The 19857-nt window shown below is 58.5% G+C and overlaps 1 protein-coding gene across 1 annotated transcript; it reads left to right on the top strand.

Annotated features, from left to right (window-relative positions):
• The first annotated feature begins 7110 nt into the window (after positions 1-7110).
• PLPP7 (phospholipid phosphatase 7 (inactive)) lies at positions 7111-19573 on the top strand. Its single transcript, XM_004593475.2, has 2 exons — positions 7111-7796; positions 18879-19573. The coding sequence occupies exons 1-2, from the start codon at positions 7346-7348 to the stop codon at positions 19241-19243; spliced, it is 816 nt and encodes a 271-aa protein (XP_004593532.1). The 5' UTR covers positions 7111-7345; the 3' UTR covers positions 19244-19573.
• Positions 19574-19857: the final 284 nt, after the last annotated feature.

Genomic DNA, 19857 nt, shown 5'->3' with positions numbered 1-19857 from the left:
CGCCGCGCGCTCGCACGCCCCGCGGGGATGCAGGTCCGCAGGCGGCGCGGCGGTGGACGGGCGCCGCCTCCTCCTCACTGCCCGCCAGGCTCTCTCCACCCTCGCTCCCGGCACGCAGCCCGGCTACCCTCCCCTTGGAAGTCCCTCTCCCTCTGCCTCTCCCCCCCTCTCGCGCCCTCTCTGCAGCTGCTGTAGGAGCTGAGCCTCTTCTTGCAAAAAAAAAAAAAAAAAAAAAAAAAAAAGACATTTCCTTTTTGGCGAGCCTCAGGAATTCTGGGAAGTGTAGTTTAGTTTCTGTCTCGGGCGCTGGTGGGCTGCTCCCCGTGCCCTTTGACCTCTGCAGGGCCGCGGGGTCAGGGGCTTCCCGGGGTCAGGGGCTTCCCGGGCTCAGCGCGCACCCGGAGGAGAGCCCCTGGTTAAGGACCGCACAGAGGCCCTGGAAGGCTTAAGGACTAGCAGCAAGAAATACTGGGGAGGTGGGAGTCTGTGACGCCCACGCTGCGCCTGCTGGGTCCCAACTAAGTGAGTGGCTGCTAAAGTGTTGCCCACTTGCACCTGACCCCTACCACCACTCCGGGGCAAGCCTGCGGGTGACTGTGTTTAACAGGAAGGAAGCCCCAGCGGGAGACCCCAGCACTTGCCCCACCTTGGCCTGTGTTCCCGGCGGCCGGCCTGCCTGTGTGCAGAGGCTCAACGAGGCTTTGAGCCTGGACCGCAGCTCTGGCGGGGAGCCCCACCCCTCCCCTGCCAGCCACAGCCTGAGTGGGCAAAGGCCACCAGGGTTTGTGACATCAGGAAACCTAGCAGCCCCCATCCCCCACTGCCAGCCCAGAAGCTTGACCCCTAAGGTGCTCTCTGGCAGGTGCAGGGGCCTGAGCAGCCCTGGCAGAGCAGCTGTGCAGGCAGCAGGTGGCTGGGCACAGCAGGGGTTCTGGCCACTTGGAGGTCCTCGTTTGAGAGAATGAGTAGCCTGGCCTGGCTGGCCATCTCATAGAGTTGAGGTGAGCTACTGAAGGCGGCCACTGCCTCCCTGACCCTCAGCCCCATGAGCCCACTCCCCGGTCTCTGCCATAGCCATGGCCCCCGGCTTACAAGAGGCCCGTCCTTTTCTATGTCAACTGCTTGGGAGTTCATTTCCTATCCTGCAGACTTTGGAGAGTGGAGCCAGTGCTGTGCACTGGCCTTCACATGCTGTGTTAACACCACGCAGTAGGACACCCCACACCGCAAATCCCCTCATCCCCCGAAAGGAGACAGCCCCTGGCCTCTTAGACCACCATCAGCCCTCTGCTGGGAACTCCTTCCTGCTGACTGCGCAGCGATCTCGAAGGGGAGGCAGGGGTTGGCGCCTGCCATCAGGCTCTGAGAGATGCGGTTGCTGCAGGTCCCCAGGAGATGGATCAGTTGTGTCCAGGGCCACTGCTTGCCCCTCTGCTGTGCCCCCAGGGCCCACCACTGCGGAGCGTGAGCTTGGCACAAGGCCACAAGCGCATTTTAGAAGAGGGGAGAGCAGAGAGTTGGGCAGATGGACATGCTTGGTGCAGCCTTTGTGACACCCTGAGGGACCAGGCCCCTCCCCTGGCTGCCGGGGACAGGGGAGAGCCGATAGGGAGGCTTGGCTTGTCCACTGGGGAGATAGGCAGGGCTGCACAGCGAGGCAGGTGCAGGGGCATGGGCATGAGGGTGCGTGTGAGATGTGTGTGAGGTGTGTCAGGGTGTAGGTGGGTGCACACAAGTGTGCTCTCTGTATTTTTGACAGTGTGTGTGCTTGGATGTTTGGATGTCAGGATGTGTGTACATACATGTGTCTCATGTACATGAAAGTGTGTGTGCCCATGTGTCAGTTGTGTGTCTGTGTGCACATGCATCAGGTGTGTGTGCATCATGTCAGGTGTGTGTGCACATGTGTCAGATTATGCAGGTGTGTCAAGTGTGTGCAGATGTGTCAAGTCAGCGCGGAGCAAGCTGTTGGATGGATAAGAGGCCCCCAGGCTGGATGGGGTCACAGAAACCAGCTGGAGCCGCACTTCCCCCTGGGGTTCTCGGGGAATGGGGGGGTGCCTTCCCAGATTCCAGCGAGATACCCCTGGCCCAGCTCCACCCAGGTTCAGTTCTGAGCTCCTAGTGTCTCCCCCAACCCCGGTGAGCGCGCCCTAACGCACCTGGCCCAGTCTTTTAGACCCAGCGGCTTAGGGCGCCCCAAGGTCGAGGCCGCTCAGTGCCAAGCTCGCCTCCGTGCCAGGTCCCAGCAGCACCGGCCGCCCCCGGGGCCAGGAGCCCGCATGCGAGCGGTGCGAGGACACGGGCGCCGCCGCCTGGAAGCTGCCGGGCCCCCGCGCGCACCGCCCCCCGCCCCCCGCCCGGAAGGACCGAGCCAGCGGGGCGACAGCAGGCGGGGCGCGGCCGGATCGGGTGCGGCACTGGGAGTTCTCCAAGGTGCTAAAATAAACCCAGCGAAAGATCAGGTTTCCCCACCAAAATAACCCGGAGCGGCCTTAGAAATGCGAACTGAGACAGCGATCCCCGCCGGCGCCTGGGGAGGGGAGGCGCTGCTGACACGGGCTCCCCACCCCGCTTCGGTCCCGCCTTGGAGGGGGGTCCTCTGCGAGAGTGGAGCTTCTCACCCACTGGCCTGGGGGTCCCTAGAGCAGCCTTTCCATTTTGCTGCAAGGATGCGGTCCTTGGAGTGGAAGAGTGAGGTGATACAGGCTTCCAAGAACAGTAAGAAGAGAACAGCGGGAGTGGGTGAAAGGCAGCCTGCGTTCTGCTTGCAGGCGACCCCTGAACCTCTCAGACTGAGCTGTACAAAGAGGACCCAAGGTCTGCCTCTGACGTCGCCGTGATGGTTACAGGAGGCGATGCAACATCGAGCCTCTGAGCTCCGAGACTAGCACACAGCACGGGTCAAGTTCAAGTCCACTTTAAAGAGGCCGGTTGGCATTGGTAGTCAATTTCTGTTAAAGACAACAGGTGCCCAAGTGGAGATGGCTTCACCAGGTTGCCACGGAGTCCCTCCTACTCTCCAGTGAGAGCGAGGAATGTGGCTCCCTGGGTAGGAGCTGTGCCGCAAGCAGAGACCTGAGTCAGAGCCTGGGTCCCAACCGTGGGCCGTGCCCAGTCTGGTCACGGGCTCAGTGCTGGAGAATGCCAGAGTGGGAAGGTTATTGGGGCCTGTACGGGTGAGTGGCAGCAGAGTCACTCATTGCTCTCTGCTCAGGCTCTGGGATCAGATACGCCATGGGAGATGTGGCTCGGCAAATAACTTGCAAACCTACAGTCAGAGGGACCAGCCAGCCCAAGTCCCAGGTAATCACCACTCTGGGAAAGGGGACCATGCCATCACCACTCTGGGAAAGGGGAAATGGCATTTGTCCTGTCTGCCACAAGCGTCTGTGAGCCCATCCCGCTTGCCTGCATCTGCGGCGGGCGGCCCAGGCTGGGCGGCCAGAGCCCCGGGCATGTCCAGTGCACAGCCTTTTCACCGGCTGCTCTAGTCCCTGATCTGGATTGTTCTCAGTGCACAGGGATATGTGTGCGAGGACAGCCACCCTGAACAGTCCCGAGGAGTCCACAACAGACACACGCTCCGCACGCAAGATGACAGTGCTGACATGCCCACATGACAAGATCCCAGGCAGCCACTGACAAATGACGGTTGTCATAGAAACAGGCTAGGCTTATCTCACCGAGGGAAAGGGGGAAGCTTAGGCTTTTTTTTTTTTTTTTTTTTTTTGTAAGGCTGAATAAAGCAGCCATATATTTTAAAATTATGTTTTAAATATTTATGAAAACCAATGCACTGCACCTGCTGATTGACTGGCCAGATGCCAACGTTGGTCAGGACTTAGCCAGGACTGAAGCCAGCAGGTGGTAGTGCTTCCCAGGGTGAGTGTGCCCAGGAAGCTGGAGTTAGGAGTCGAACCCCGATGCTCCAATGTGGGTTGCAGGTGTTCTAACCAGTAGGCTAAACAACTGCTCCCTGGATCCTCTATGCAAATGCGTTTCTGGGAGACACACAGACATAGATTAATACATATTCTGTTGATTTATTAATAATTGATGTAGAATATTCCAATCATTGGTAATGACACAAGTGATAACATGACCCCCACATTACTCCTTTAGGATTAAGGAATTGGTTTCTCCAGGCCATCAAATCATACCTGTCTCAGCTTGCATTTATCTAATTTATTGAAATAAGCTATCCTATTTTGTTAGTAAAATAAGGATATTGGTAAGAGTTATACTGTTGGGCCCGGCACTGTGGCCTAGCAGCTAAAGTCCTCTCCTTGAAAGCCACAGGGATCCCATATGGGTGCTGGTTCATATCCCGTCAGCCATGCTTCCCATCCGGCTCCCTGCTTGTGGCCTGAGAAAGCAGTCAAGGATGGCCCAAAGCCTTGGGACCCTGCACCTGCATGGGAGACCTGGAAGAAGATCCTGGCTCCTGGCTTTGGATTGTCGCAGTACCATCCATTGCGGTCACTTGGGGAGTGAATCATCTTCCTCTCTGTCTCTCCTCTCTGTATATCTAACTTTACGATAAAAATTAAAAATATATCTTTAAAAAAAAAAGAGTTATACTGTGTTGCGACCCAGTGACTTATGTTGTGGCTGTGTGTCTCCATGAGACAGTGAGAAGAGATGAATGATAATATTGACCGAATGGATGAAGCCTGGGACCCTTGGCACGTGGGGCTGTGTGGCCCACTTACGATGTAAGTGGAAGTTACAGAGCACGGTGCAGGCCTGAGGGTCACACGGTGCCCTCCCCGCCCCATGATCAAGCTTTCCACCAGCCCCCAGGGGGAAACCCAGGCCAGGAGAGGCAGCACTGGGGCTAAGCCGCGGGTTTGACTAGGGCAGGCCTTGTCTGCAGCCTCTGTCTGGAGCTAGGGCAGGCCCGACAGCCCTGTCCCGCTGTGCACTCAGAAGCAGCTGCCAGCTCCAGCCACAGCGAGGTGCTGACCCATCTCCTGGCTATGAGTAGTCCCTGTCTAGGCTGGGCTGCTGACCCCTACCCCCCGCCAGCCCGGATGCTGGACGCCCTCCAGCAACAGTGGCATGGTGACCTGCTGGACAGCTGAACAAACACGGTCCCTGTGGCCTGAAGAGGCGGACCCAGGCCCACACTGCCCCAGGGGCTGGGGATGGGTCCTCCCCTCTTCACTCCTCCAGGTCCCAGTTCCCAGTTCCACATCTGTGACCAGAGGCAGACATCACGCCAGCTCACGGGAAAGCCAGATAGGCGATGCTGATAAGGCAGGGTGCCCAGTGCCTGGCCTGTGTGTCCACAGCATCTACAGCTTGTGGCAAAGGGACAGGCCCCTCCATGGTCACGTGGTCTGAATGGAACACCCGGAAAGGGGAGTGTGCAGCCCAGCAGGACCCAGTTAGAGCATCTGGAAGGAACCAGATGGGTGTGGCTGGGACCTGACTGCAGGGGTGGACCCTTCTGTAATATTTATTTCTTTGAAAGTCTGAGTTACACACACACACGACCTTCCCCAAATGGCTGCAACAGCCAGGCTGAAGCCAGGCGCTTCACAGAGCCACAGCCTGGAAGGGGGCACTGAGAAAGGGCCATGTGTCCATCTCGCTGCGTGACGAGCAGCCTGCTGACCATGTCACATGTCACTGCGCCGAGCCCCCAACAGAGCTAAGAGGAGCACTCTTGCGCACAGATTCCAGCTGGGAAGACTGAGACCCAGCTGGTGGTAGGGCCCCTGATGTCGTGGGCGGATCCCTCGTGGCTACACAGCAGTCCCCAGACCCAGGCATCTTACTGTCCTCCAGCTCTTGGCGGGGAGAGGGGTGGGCAGAGCACACAGGTATGGCCACAGGAGCAGAGGGTCCACCTGTCACCCTTCAGGTTAGTGTCCCAGGCCAAACAGGACCATGCAGACTTCAGGGGCCCCTGAGTCCCCAGGCAGCTCAGAGGGGCATGGCTCAAATCCTGACTCCTCAGTGGGTCTCGTGCCCCCTTCTCCAGGCTGTGGCTTCTTGTCCTGCTTCTCCTCCCCGCACCAGCCACAGGGGCCCTGTGTCCTCCCGTGGTAGCCGTACCCTTGCCAGGCCCTTCCACCTGCCCTTCTCCCAGGAGCAAGCTCTCTGGGACTCCCTGTGCCTGGCCTGGTGCCTGCTGTCATGAAAGACATACACACATCCCATATTTGGTATTGTGGGCAAGGGGCTTTTTTTTTTTTATCAGAAAGGTAGATTTACAGAGAGAAGGAGAGACAGAAAGATCTTCTGTTCATTGGTTCACTCCCCCAAGTGATTGCAACAGCTGGAGCTGAGCCAATCTGAAGCCAGGAGCTTCTTCCCCAAGTCTCTCGCATGGGTGCAGGGTGCCAAGGCTTTCGACCATCCTCGACTGCTTTTCCAGGTCACAAGCAGGGAGCTGGAAGCAAAATGTAGCAGCTGGAACACAAACCAGCACCCATATGGGATCCCAGTGCTTGCAAGGCAAGGATGAGCCATTGAGCCATTGCTCTGGGCCTGTGGGTTACACATTTGACTGTGAGCTCTCCAGGACTGGGCTAAAGTGGGATCCCCTTCCTGCAGGGCCACCTGCCAGCACAATGCTAGGTCCTCTGGGCTGTTGGTCGGTTGGCACTGTTGCCTGGGGGCCGGGGGAGACTCTTGAGTCCTTTGAGCGCCAAAGGCAGACCACTCTCCCCTCTCTCTAACAGAAATCAAATCTCACAGGTTGGATTAGAATGCGATGCACTGGAGACTAATTAAAACAAACAAACAAGACGTCGGGTTGCCAACTTCATCAGAGAGGGAGGAGCCAGCATCCCCAGGGGACCTAAGACATGCGATGCTTTCTGTGACATGAGCTTTTCAGGTGTCTGAAAGGGCCTGCAGGCTGGCCTTGGCATTCAGGGCTATGGGACTATGTCCACGCTGCCCTGGGCTAGCGGGGCAGCAGGCTCGGCTCACAGGGGTCAGAAGCAAGCCACCGGAAAAAGCAGAGATCGTTCCTAGACCCTCTTGCTGCCCTCGGAGCAGCAAGAGGACTACATTTCCCAGAGCCCCCCAAGCCGGGGCTGAGCCATTGGCTGCTTTAAATAGCCCCAGCGGCCAGTCTGCAGCTGTGGGCTCGGCTGGCGCTGACCCCGCCTGGGAGGCCTGGATTGGCTGTCCCGCTGGCGCTGACGTCCGCCCGCAGAGCCCGGTGGCCGCGGAGGTAAACAGCCACGTGCGAGCCTGCACGCTATATTTAACAGCTGCGGCGGCCGTCAAAAGGCCGGGGCGTCTGGCAGCGCCCGCGGCTCCCGCCCGTCCTGGGGGAGCCCGGCTAGCACCGGCCTTCTCGGGGCCCCGGGGCGAGGTCACCATGCCGGCTTCCCAGAGCCGGGCCCGCGCCCGGGACCGCAGCAACGTCCTCAACCGGGCCGAGTTCTTGTCCCTGAACCAGCCCCCCAAGGGGGCCCCGGAGCCCCGCTGCTCGGGCCGCAAGGCGCCGGGGCCCTCGGCGCAGCCCCCTCCGGCCGGCGACGGGGCCCGTGAGCGCCGCCAGTCGCAACAGCTGCCGGAGGAGGATTGCATGCAGCTGAACCCTTCCTTCAGGGGCATCGCCTTCAACTCCCTGCTGGCCATCGACATCTGTATGTCCAAACGCCTGGGCGTGTGCGCTGGCCGGGCTGCGTCCTGGGCCGGTGCCCGCTCCATGGTCAAGCTCATCGGCATCACGGGCCACGGCATCCCCTGGATTGGGGGCACCATCCTCTGCCTGGTGAAGAGCAGCACGCTGGCCGGCCAGGAGGTGCTGCTGAACTTGCTGCTGGGTGAGTGTTTGAGCCCCCTTCTTCGGGGGGGGGGCCCACCTGCCGCAGCTTGGCCCGGCCAGCTGGAGCTGTGTAATGAGGTTAGGCAGCAAGGGTGTCCCAGAAACGGGCAGGGCCTGGGCATAGGGACACACAGACCTATGGGGGCGCCACAAGCATGCCAAGGCCGGTGTGAACCCCTGAGGACTGCCTAAGTGTGGTGGTCTTGAAGGGTCGTCAGGGAATGGGGGCGTCTCTGACCCACACGAGCCTCTCACAAGAGGTACTGATGGGGGCCTGTGATCACCCGGCTTGGGACCTCCTGCTTGGTCCAGGGACCCACAGGGTCTGGGGTGCTCCTTTAACGGGTTTTTCCGAAGCTTCTGCCACCAGCTGGTGCCCTGAGCCAAGGGCTTCCTGGGACCTCTGTGGAGAGCAAGCTGTCCTCTCCATCCTGGAGGGCATGCCCAACCCTACCTGGCTCCCTGTGGGCACCTCTGAGCTCCCAACTCTCACACACACACACACACACACACACACACACACACACACTGAGGGGACCCCATTGAAATTTCTCCTACCCAGTGTGGCCATTAGTTGGGGAACAGCTGAGGGGATGCAAAATCAGGCTAAGAAAACAGGAAAATGGGTCTCACTCCAAAAGTGGATGGGATGGTCCCAGAGGAAGTTACAGGAAGCCGAGTGTGACGTGAGGAGCAGGCAGCATCAGGTGCCGCCTGCAGGAGATGGTAGAGAGGGCGGGGAGGGGTCTGCTGCCAGCCAGGCTGCCTTGTCCTTCCTGCTAAACTATCCATGTTCATTCCTGAGCCTTTCATCCTGAATAAACAGTCCCAGGGGCTGGTGCCATTATCATTCCCATTTTACACGTTGGGAACCTGAGGTTCCCGTATAGAAAGCCACCTGGCCAAGCCCTGGCCTGGGGTTTGCACAAAGTCCACCTGACTTGCCGGCTGATGCTCTGCGTAGGTGCCCAGCCAAGCATTCCGGAGGGCGGATCTGAGCCAGGTAGCCAGAGCACTGGGCTGGGAGTTCCCAGGAGCCAGGCTGAGCCTGGGAAGACTGTGTTGGGTGCTAGGTTGCCCGGTGTCTGTGGGAGTAGGGGAAAAGGAAAAGAAGCTTCCATTTTATTTTATTTATATATATTTATATATAATTTTATTAATTTTTTTTATTGGTTTGAAAGACAGAATTACAGAGAGAGACTTCCAGCTACTGGCTCACTCCCTAAATGTCTGCAGTGGCCAGAGCTGGACGAGTCCAAAGCCTGGAGCCAGGAGCTTCCTCTGGGTCTCCCATGTGGGTGCAGGGGCCCAAGCATGTGGGCCTTCTTGTGCTGTTTCTCCCAGTTGCATTAGCAGGGAGCTGGGTCGGAAGTAGAGCAACCAGGATGCTGGCACTGCAGCCGACGGCTCAGCCCTCTGTGCCACAGTGCTGGCTCCCACATCATCCCTTATAATCTTTGCCATAAAGCCCCAGAGCATGGAGAAGGTAGAGACAGGCTCAGGGAGAAGACACAGCCACAGTTATATGCAAGTCTCTGATGGAGCCAGAGTTAGAATCAGAAGCTGCTGTCTGGGGAGAAATGAGCTCCCCGTCACAGGAAGTGTGCAGGAGGCTGTCCTCGTCACCACCCCCAGTGACTCTGCTTTGATTTGCTTATGGGGGACATGGGTATTGGTACCAAGAAAGCTTCCCCGGCCCCCAACAGGTAACATTTGCAGCCAACTTGTTAAGGAGATGTTTCCAGAACATTCCATCCACCAGCTGCCATGGGCATAAAGGGGTCTTCCACAGGGTGAGCAGATGTAAGACTCTTCCTTCTTGAGAAAGATGGCAGTTGAATTTTAAATCTTCAAAAACATCACACATTGAATTTCATTAGGTGCCAAATACTGTGTGTGATGGAGAAAGCTTGCTGGGGAGAGGTTTGGCCCAGGGGTTGTTTCCTGTTGTTTTTAAAAGATCTATTTATTTTATTTTATTGGAAAGTCAGTTGTACAGAGAGGAGGAGAGACAAGAAAGATTTTCCTTCTACTGGTTCACTCTCCAAGTGGCCGCAACAGCCAGAGTTGAGCTGATCTGAAGTCAGGAGCCTGGAGCCTCTTCCAGGTCTCCCACGTAGGTGCAGGGTCCCAAGACTTTTGGCCATTCTCTACTACTTTCCCAGGCCACAAGCAGGGAGCTGGATGGGAAGCTGGGCAGCCAGGATATGAATGGCAGCCGCGTGGGATCCCAGCATGTGCAACATGAGGGCATTAGTCACAAGGCTACCGTGCTGGACCCTTAGCCCCGAGGTTAGGACGTGGCTTAGCACAGCCGCACCCCAATCTGAATATCTGGGTTTGATCCCCACCTCTGGTTCCTCTGGACCACCTTCCTGTTCATGCATACCCTAGGAGGTGGCAGGGGATGGCTCAAGTCCTTGGGTTGCTGCCACCTGGTTGGGTTCCTGACACCTGGTTGGGAGACCTAATTGGGTTCCAGGCTCCTGGCTTTAGCCTGGCCCAGCCCAAACTGTTGTGGACATTTTGGGGAATTAACTAGTCCAGGAACCCATCCCAGGCCTCCTGACTGTAAATCTCCGTCCCCAGGCCTGCAGGTGGAATAGTTCAGGTTTGTCAGCTGCACGGCCAGGCGCTGAGACTACGGCAAGAGAAAGGTTGGTGCATAGCAGCCACTGGCCACCCAAAAGAGATGGCTGGATCTGCCCGCCTGGTAGAAGGGGGCCAGCCCCCAGCCTGGGAGGAGCGAGCAGCCGTACAGCTCTGGACCTCTGCCCTGCTGTGTGCCCGGGAGAGCTGGCCCCTCACCGTGCGTGCTGTGCAGCCGCCACATCTCCCTGGTGCACAGGGTCCAGGTCAGATGGATTTTTCATCCAGGGACCTGCTCTGATCCTCACCCACTGTGCAAGGGTGGGTCCCTTCTCTGAACCTCAATTTACTGATGTGGACAGTGGGTCTGAGGATTGGAGCAATGGGGATTGGAGGCAAGTGGCGCGTGCTCAAGGAACGGCTGACCTCCCTGTAGCGGAAGCGCAGGGTCTGCGGGGGTGAGTAAGGATGCCCCGCTGGGGCCGACCCACCTTCCTGGAGCCCCTCCGGACCTCAGGGATGGCTGGGACACTTCACTGGAGAATTGCACACAAAGTTCTTGGCACAGCCTAATGCCAGTTAATGATTATCGCTGGGCAGACAGTTGGTTAAGTGATTCTCATTTCATATCAGAGCCCCAAGTTCGCATCCCAGAGCCGCTTCTCGTCCCAGCTTCCTGTTACTGGGCATCCTGGGAGGTAGTGGTCGGGAGGCAAGCACTTGAGCCTCTGTCACCCTCATGGAGGGCTGCACTGAGCTCCACACTCATGGCCTTGACTGTTCTGCCTTGGCAGGCATCTGAGAGATGAGCCAGCAGGTGGAAGCTCCCTTCCTTCCCTGTCTCTCTAGTGAAGACAAATTTTTCTGATGTTTATAATCATCACCACCATTGTTATCAGAAATCACCCCAGACCCAGCCTGCTGCCAGTTGCTCAGCAAGTTCAGACACCTGTGAGGTGACCGCTCCCACTTCTGTATCTCCCCACCCCCGCCCTACAGCACCTGCCTCATGGAGCCCGGGTGGCAGGTGGCCAGGCACATCCCATTCACAACGCCCTCATCTCTCCCGCAGGCTCTGGACTGGAGAGTGGCCTCATGGCTGTCACCTGCATTCTTTATGGAAAAAGTGCCTGGGGACAGGTGTTGTGGTGTGCACATTAAGCCTTGGCTTGTGATGCCTGCACCCAGTGTCAGAGTTCAGGTTCATGTTCTGTGCATTTACTTCCAGTCTAGCTCCCTACTGATCTACCCTGGGAGGTGGCGGATGATGGCTCAAGTGCCCTGTCCCCTGCACTCCATGAGGGTGACCCATGGGCAAAATTCCTGCGGGTACTTCACTTCTGATCCAACTCCCTGAAATGTGCCCAGGAAAGCGCAGTGGAGGGTGGCCCAAGTGCTTGAGTCCAGTCCCTGCACCCTTGAGGGAGACCTGGAAGAAGCTCCTGGCTCCTGGCTTTGGATCAGCCCAGTCTGGTTGTTGGAGCCATTTAGGGAATGAACCAGTGGATGTAAGACCTCTTTCTCTCTCTGTATCCCCTTGTCTCTCTCTGTAATTCTGTCTTTAAAGTAAAAAATAAATCTCTAAAAAAAGCTATGAATTTGAACATGTCATCTTTTGTTGTAAAATATATGAAAATGAGCATGTGAATCTGTTCTTTTGACTCATTTGGAAAGTAGAGAGATCTAGAGAGATGGCCCTTCCATCTGCTGATTCACTCCCCAAGTGCTGGCAACAGCCAGGGGCTCAATGCAGGTCCCCCACATGGGTGTCGTGGGCATAGCCACTGGCACCATCCCCTGTTGCCTCCCACAGTGCCCATGAGCAGGCTGTGGGTATCAGGAAGGGAGCACCCACGTGCTGATAGACAGGGTGCAGGCGGCGCAAACGGCCTCTCAATGGCCAGACCCAACACCTGCTTCCACGGTTGTAATTGTCAAGTGTCGAGGTCAGTGGAACTGGTGTGTTTACATGGCTCTGCCACCATCCGTCCATCTCCAGAGCCCATGCCCAGTCTCCCAGGCCAGCCCCTGGCAGTCACCCTTCGCTGACTGCCCTGTCCTCCCGTGGGTAAAACCAGCTGCATGTATCCTCAAGGCCCGCCTGTGTGGCAGCTGCTGGCACGGCTGCCCCATGCCGCGCCTGACCATGTGTCTCCTGCAGCTTGGATCGCTTGCTCTTGGGCACAGGCTGTCATGCATGTACACGGGGGTCCTTGTGTCCGTCCAGCCTGCCTTCTAGAGCTCAGGTTGAATCCTCAGAGTTGTAGGTGTGAGTGGCACTGCTGCATTTCCTTGTCACTGGGGCTTGCAGCCACACCCATGCACCTGCCCCCCGGCTCCGGGGCCCACGCCCCGGCTGCCCTCCCACGTATGAGGCGGTGTCTCCCTGAGTCCGGGACCGTGGCCTAGAATGCTTAGTGTTGGGAAGTACCCCCTCCATAGAAATGACCTTGGACACCACAGACACAGTGCCTCCCCTGTCAGCCCCCCACTGCCTCTGCTGCAGGGCACCAGAGCTCTGCCAGCTGTTCCCTAAACCCCACAAGTTGGGGTCTCCCCCACTGTGCCTTGCCTATCCAGCCTTGGGCTCAGGGATGGCTGTGAGGTTACCAGGATCTTGGTCTCTTCAACTCACACTGGTGGGATTCAGGGACCATAGCCAGCTCCCCCAGCCTGCCTGCCCCCAGCCCCGGCCCCAGTGGAGGGACAGGGCTCAGGGACCATAGCCAGCTCCCCCAGGCTGCCTGCCCCAGCCCCGGCTCCAGTGGAGGGACAGGGCTCAGGGACCAGAACCAGCTCCCCTAGCCAGCCTGCCTGCCCCCAGCCCCGGCCCCAGTGGAGGGACAGGGCTCAAGGACCAGAACCAGCTGCCCCAGGCTGCCTGCCCCCAGCCCCGGCCCCAGTGGAGGGACAGGGCTCAGGGACCAGAACCAGCTCCCCAGCCAGCCTGCCTGCCCCGACCCTGGTCCTGGCTGATCCCAAGAGGGCCTGTTTCGTCACCTCTTCCAACCGCTGTCCTCCGTTTTCTGCTGTGGGGAATGGCTCCCGTGACAGCTTCTCCAAGTGGCTTGTGTGGCCTGGCCCCATCTCCCCTCCCCCACCGCAGCCAGGGGAGGCCAGGGCCCCCCCTCCCATCTCCATTTCGCTGATGTTGATGTCATCAGGCCAATTTCACTCGGATTAAGCAAAAATTTTTTTAAATTTATTTATTTATTTTAAAATCAGGGTTATAGAGAGAAGAGGGGGAGGCAGAGAGAGAGCTCTTCTATCTGCTGGTTCACTCCCCAAAGGACCACGAAGGCCAGTGCCAGACCAAGTGGAAGCTGGGAACTGCAACCAGGTCTCCCACCTGGGTGCAGAGGCCCAAGCATTGGCACCATCCTTTGCTGCTTTGCCATTAGCAGGAGCTGGGTTGGCAATGGAGCAGCCAGGACAGGAACTGGGACCCATTTGGGACGCCGGCGCTTGGAGGCAGCTTTGCTTGCTATGCCACAGTGCCCGCCCCAGATCTCACTTTGTGAATGTCCCCAGCGGCTATCTATCCCTGCTGTTGCCTGGGCCGGATTTTCCTTCCACTGTGCTGTGCCCCTGCCATGATTCCCCTGTCCTCCACTGACAGGCCTGGGGGGGCATCAGAGCGAGTGATGTTGCTGGGGGCACAGGGGCACGTTCCCAGTTCTCAGGGGTCTCATCCCAGGGTTACCTTAGGCAAGCCTCCGCGCTGCGTTCCACCGCCCCTCCTCACTGGGTTTGGGTGACAGTTTGACCCTGAGGCCTGTGACTTTGTCCCTGTCACACGGATTCTTCAGGTGAGAAAAAGGAGACCTGTGACACTGTGGTTCCTCAGAGCCACTCAGGACAGGAGACTGAGGCCCAGGCAGGACCTGCAGGCCAGTTCTGGGGCTGCTGAGGGTCAGAGCGCTCAGACCAGCTCATGGGAAGGAGGCCTGCTGCTCAGAGACGCCAGTCATGCCCACACCCACATGCACGCACACACACACAGAGGCACATGTATGATACACACCCACACACTCATGTACACACATGGGCACAAGGACACACACACACACCCCTCTGCACCAACACAGCACGTTCCGGCCTCAGACTCACCCTGTATTCCGGCCCCCTGCTCATCGAATGCCCCCCAGCAGCCGTGTCCTTCTGGACCCCTGTACTGACCTTTAACTTTCCATGTGTGTAACATACATGGAATATACATGCTAACAGAAAACCGTTCTCAGGGTGCAGATCCTGGGTGTTCACATCCAGGTCGTGGTGCAGCCGTGACCCTGCCATCTTCCTGTCCCCAGCGGCCTGTGCGCACCCCACACCCCGACCCTCACACTTTCTGTCTGTCTGCATTTGACCTCTGCCGGTCATTCCCACCAGCCAAAATCCTCAGGATTTGTCAGCAGTGCACACGGATGAGGTGTGTTCCTGTTAAGCTGAAGTGTCAGTGCAGTCACAGCACGCCCACCCCCGCCCTGAGCACCTGCCTCCCTCCCCGAGGCTGCCGCCATCCATCCGCGCTCACCGCTCTCGCCGCAGCTATAAATACACGCAGGCCGCAGTGTCCGCCCTGGCCACCCGGTGCTGGCTGTCTAGACTGGCCGCAGCCGGGCCTGTCTCCTGCTGAAGGGCATTGGCTGTTCGCTGCTTCCCAGGGGTTATAAATAACGGCGCAGTGGACATCCCTGCCCAGGAGCTGGGAGCCTTGGGCCGGCGCTGTCTCCTGCAGAGAGCCTCCTGCAGGTGGGCGGGTGGATTAGCTGAGTCAGAGGACACCTTTCTGGTGTCCCCTGCAGCAGAGCTGGCATCCCACAGCCAGCACAGGGAGCAGTGAGCCAGCTAGGCACCTGGGCCCACATACCTGTCCCCACAGAGGCCCAGAAGCCCCGGCCTTGTCCGCAGCCTGCATCTTCCCACCTATTCCTACCCCAGGCCTGGTGACCTGGAGACCCTGTCCTGCAGCTACCTGCACCTCCAAGGGCAAAGCGCCCAGCCCCAATCATGGCTCTGCACACCAGGGCCACTGTGATTTCCTGCAGCCCTGGAAGGACCTGGCTCCATTTCTTTGGGTACCAGCTCCCACTAAGACAGCCCTGGCTGACCGCCACCTCGCCCTGGGGTCCGCTAGGGCTCTGCCTCCTCAGCCAAGGTCCCAGGAGGTGAGAGGGATATAGGGCAGGCTCTCACCTGCTCCCCAGAACTCTAAGACAGCTGTGCTGCTTGCTGGAAAGTTCCAGCATCTCAGGTCCTGGCCCCAGGAGAGAGGCTGAGGGTGGAGATTACTGGGGCCAGAGGGAGTGAGAGCTGGTGGGGGGAGACAAGCTCTGTTGCCCTCTGCCTTGGGTGCCTCTTACGGAACTGCACCAGCCCTGGGGGCAGGGTCCTGTGGTTTGCAGGAGGGGAGGGAGGCCTGCAGGGATGGGCTCACCAAGGCCCTGCCGTTTCCACAGCAGCTGACCTTGCTACTGGCCTCTGAGTGTGTGGTCACCACCGGGAGGCCCAGAGAAGCTCGTGATCTGCCCAGGTCACTCAGCAAGTCAGGTAGGCACTGCCTCTGCCAGGCAGACCTCCTTCCTGCCCAGTGACTCCGCCTATCTGAGCCAAGCTGGGGTGCAGGTCTGGAAGCCTGTTGCAGCCACATGAGCAGAATGCACACAGCACCCTCAGGGGTGGCACCGCTGGCACACCTATTTAGGGCACAAGGTTGTACCCTGGCCCATAACATAGTCCTAGCCACATTCGGCTGGCCGTGCTGGGTTGCTCTCTGGGCAGGGGGAAAGTAGGACCCCTCCTGCTGCCTGTGCCCTGTAGCCACAGCCCTCCTGTGCTCCCATCTCCCCCACAGTCCCCCACTCTCCATGGGCCAGGACTTCAGAAAGCTCTTGAGAAAAATGGAACTAAAAAGCAAGTTGATTCAGGTGTAAGCAATGTTTGCAGTCCACACATTTTTCCCCATGATATACATTTTCCAGAAACTTTCGGAAGTATCCTCGGATAACCACTTTCTGCTTCCCTCTGTCCCTTGGCCGTAGGGCACGCTGCCAGCCCTGGGCCTAGTATGTACCCACGTGAATGGAAGAAGCAGGGACAGGCTGGACCTGTGGCCCCAAGGAGGGGGAAACAGAATAAGGGTTGCGCATGCCTTTGCCGATGGCCCCAGGAGGAGGGAGAGGACCGCAGAGGTGGTGCAAGATGCCTTCCCAGGCTGCCTGGCAGGGGAGGGGCGGGCCTGCTGCACAGGACCCCCGGGAGCTTGTAGGTGAAACAGCGGCCTCTGCTCCTGCCTGGCGTCCAAGCTCCTGCAGAGCCTGTGGTGTGCTAGGGGCAGGTAGCACGGCATTTATGAAACCAACGGGAAGAACCTGGACTGGCTGCCCTGTCTGCCTTGAGCTCTTGTTCTGAGCATCTACCACACTGCTCCCGTGTACGGCTCCACTGCACCTGTCTGGAGCCCCAGGTCCCCGCAGAGCAACCCTCCCTCTGAGCCAGGCGTCCACGGTCACCGGCTCAGCCCGCTCTGCTGGGCCTCGCCACGGTGACCCACATGACTCGCGTCCCAGACACAGCAGTCACCGTGTAGAGCCCCCAGGGTTGGCCCCTCTGGGAGAGTCCAATGATTCACTCAGGGTCACACAGCCTGGGTCTCTGTGAACTCGGCGCTCTGCCTCGCTCTGCTGGGCTGACTGTGCCATCACTGAAGAGGGGCCTGCAGGTCCTGTGCCCTCAGTGGGGTTGGGGGGCAGCGGGGCAACAAGACTGCTGGCTCCCTGATGACTGCACCTGCCCTGGGGACACAGCCTGGCTGCTGCGAACACCCCCCACCCTCCCCGTATCCCCAGCCCCCCACTCACAACAGATCAGGGGTTTCTCCAAGGACAGGGAGCGTTTGGGCTGCTGGCACTGGCTGGCTGGGTGCTGTGTGACCAGATGGGTGAAGCTGGGGGTGCTGAGGTTGCTGAAACAGTGCGTTCATCTGACAGCACCGAGAGGCAGAGCTGTGTCTTTGAGGCTACACAGCAGAGGGATGCCCTGCAACACAATGGAGGCTCAGGTCTCCCTGTGCCCCTTTAAGTGGGGAAAGAGCCATGGCTGTGATTCTCAAGCCAGTAACTCAGCCAGCATCTGACACTGTCCAGCCCTGGGATAAAGCTAGGATCAAAGGCACAAAATTCAGGGCAAAATGACAGAATGACTAAATGTTCTGGAAAAGCCAGAACATTCTAGAAGATTCCAGAAAGAAGGGGCAGCAGGTGCACCATGCTCCAAGGCTTAGTCTTGTCTTCTGTGAGGTGGGAGTGGTGGCTCTGGCTGCTTTGAAACACTCTGAAGGGTCCCCAGAAAGCTACATACAGGGTGACCCCAGGACCCCACAAGTTTACTCTGGGAGCCACCCCAACAACTGAGATTAGCACCAACAAATGCTGAGCTGAGGCTGGGGAACGGAAATAACAGAGAAGTTGATTTCAGTGCAAAAACAAATTTTTTTTAAGTATGGGTAGCTTCTCACAGCACACATTTTCCCTGAGCCTTTTTGTTTTTACAGATTGAGTGATTCATTTGAAAGGCAGAGTTACAAGGCCAGTGTGATAGTTCAACTGGCAAATCCTCTGCCTACATGCACAGCATCCTATAAGGGCACTGGTTCGTGTCCCGGTTGCTCCACTTCCCATCCAGCTCCCTGGTGATGCCCTGGGAAAGCAGCAAAGGACGGCCCCATGCCTTGGACCCTCCTCCCACCAGGGAGACCAGGAAGAAGCTCCTGGCTCCTGGCTTTGGCCTGATCCAGCTCTGGTCCTTGGGGCCACCTGGGGAGTGAACCAGAGGCTGGAACATCTTTCCGTCTCTCCTTCTCTCTCTAAATCTGCCTCTCCAATAAAAATAAACTAATAGTTAAAAAAACAAAAAAGAAAGGCAGAGTTAGTTACAGAGAGCGATCTTGCACCTGCTGGCTCACTCCCCAGATGGCCACAGGTGGCCAGGGCCAGGCCAGGCTGAAGGCAGGAGCCAGGAGCATCTTCTGGGTGTCCCGTGTGGATGCAGGGGCCCAAAGATTTGGTCCATCCTTACCCTGCTTTACCAGAAACATTAGCAGAGAGCTGGACCAGAAGTGGAGCAGTTGGGATTCAAACTGGTGCTCATAGGGCATGGTGTGTCATGGCTGGGGGCTGCTGGGGGCAGGAGAAGTAGGCATGACCAGGGAATGGGTGTGGTGGTAGGGGGTCTCTTCTGGAGAGAAACAGCATGGTGGTCAGTGTGGGGCTCTCAGGACTGGGGGCCGTCCATGGGGGCCCAGGGCGCTGCATCTGTCAGGACTGGGACCTTCCCAGCCTAGCACTTTGCAGAACAGGAAGTGGACCATCTGTGTCATGGGGGAGAGGGGAGGAAGTTAGAAAACAGGAAAAAAGCCGAGTGGGTGGGTGGAGGGCACTGGGGGCACAGATGCCCGAGGGGTGGCCCTGAGAGCTCTCTGTCCCGCCTGTAGCCCTGCTCCTGGACATCATGGCGGTGGCCGGCGTGCAGAAGCTCATTAAACGCCGTGGGCCCTATGAGACGAGCCCCAGCCTGCTGGACTATCTCACCATGGACGTGTACGCCTTCCCCGCCGGCCACGCCAGCCGCGCCGCCATGGTGTCCAAGTTCTTCCTCAGCCACCTGGTGCTGGCCGTTCCTCTGCGCGTGCTGCTGGTACTCTGGGCCTTCTGCGTGGGCCTGTCACGCGTTATGATCGGACGGCACCACGTCACCGACGTCATCTCAGGATTCATCATCGGCTACTTCCACTTCCGCCTGGTGGAGCTGGTCTGGATGTCCTCCAACACCTGCCAGATGCTCATCTCGGCCTGGTGAGCCTGCCACAGTGGTGCAGGAACAGGTGGGGACGGGGCGGGGCCAGCCCCTACTCACCTGCCCTCCTTCCCTGCCTCAGTGGTGCCCAGCCTCTTGCTCTTTGGTGGCCAGGGCCCACGGTGGGAACTTGGTTGCTTCGCTCCTGCTCTAGAATGGGCAGGCGAGAAGCAAGGTGGTGCCAGGCGCTCCGGGTTGGCCTGTTCCTCCATCGTCATTTCAACCAAGTTTCTGGCTGTTCCCATCCTGTCACAGCACGATGCCCACCGTGACACCCCAGCCGCCAGCCACCCCAGCGGCTACCCGCCTCGCAAGGCGCCCAGCGGCGGCGAAGGGTCTTTGGTCCCATACAGGCGCGGAGTGCTGCAGCTCTGGCTCCACAGAGGCCGCAAGGCTCTGATAAGGCCCACGCAGACACCTGCTGGGGTGCCCAGGCCCCCAGGCCACAGCCCCTCCGCGGAAAGCACCAGCCACAGCCCAGGGGCCTTGGCTCCTGTGTGACCTAATAAGTCCTTTCCGAGACAGCTGTTGCTGAAGTGTTTCACAGGACAATACAGACCCTATGCAAATGACCCTCTCTTGTGCTTACTTCCTGGTCCGGAGGCACCTGTTCTGGG

The sequence above is a fragment of the Ochotona princeps genome, chromosome 14 (genome assembly GCF_030435755.1).
Source record: "Ochotona princeps isolate mOchPri1 chromosome 14, mOchPri1.hap1, whole genome shotgun sequence".
Lineage (NCBI taxonomy): Eukaryota > Metazoa > Chordata > Mammalia > Lagomorpha > Ochotonidae > Ochotona > Ochotona princeps.
This window is presented reverse-complemented; position numbering and strand designations above follow the sequence as displayed.

Excerpts from the sequence above, each read along its gene's own strand:
- PLPP7 (XM_004593475.2), top strand. The coding sequence starts at position 7,346 with ATGCCGGCTTCCCAGAGCCGGGCCCGCGCCCGGGACCGCAGCAACGTC. Across the intron at positions 7,797-18,878 it reads GCTGCTGAACTTGCTGCTGG|CCCTGCTCCTGGACATCATG; the intron begins GTGAGTGTTTGA and ends TCCCGCCTGTAG.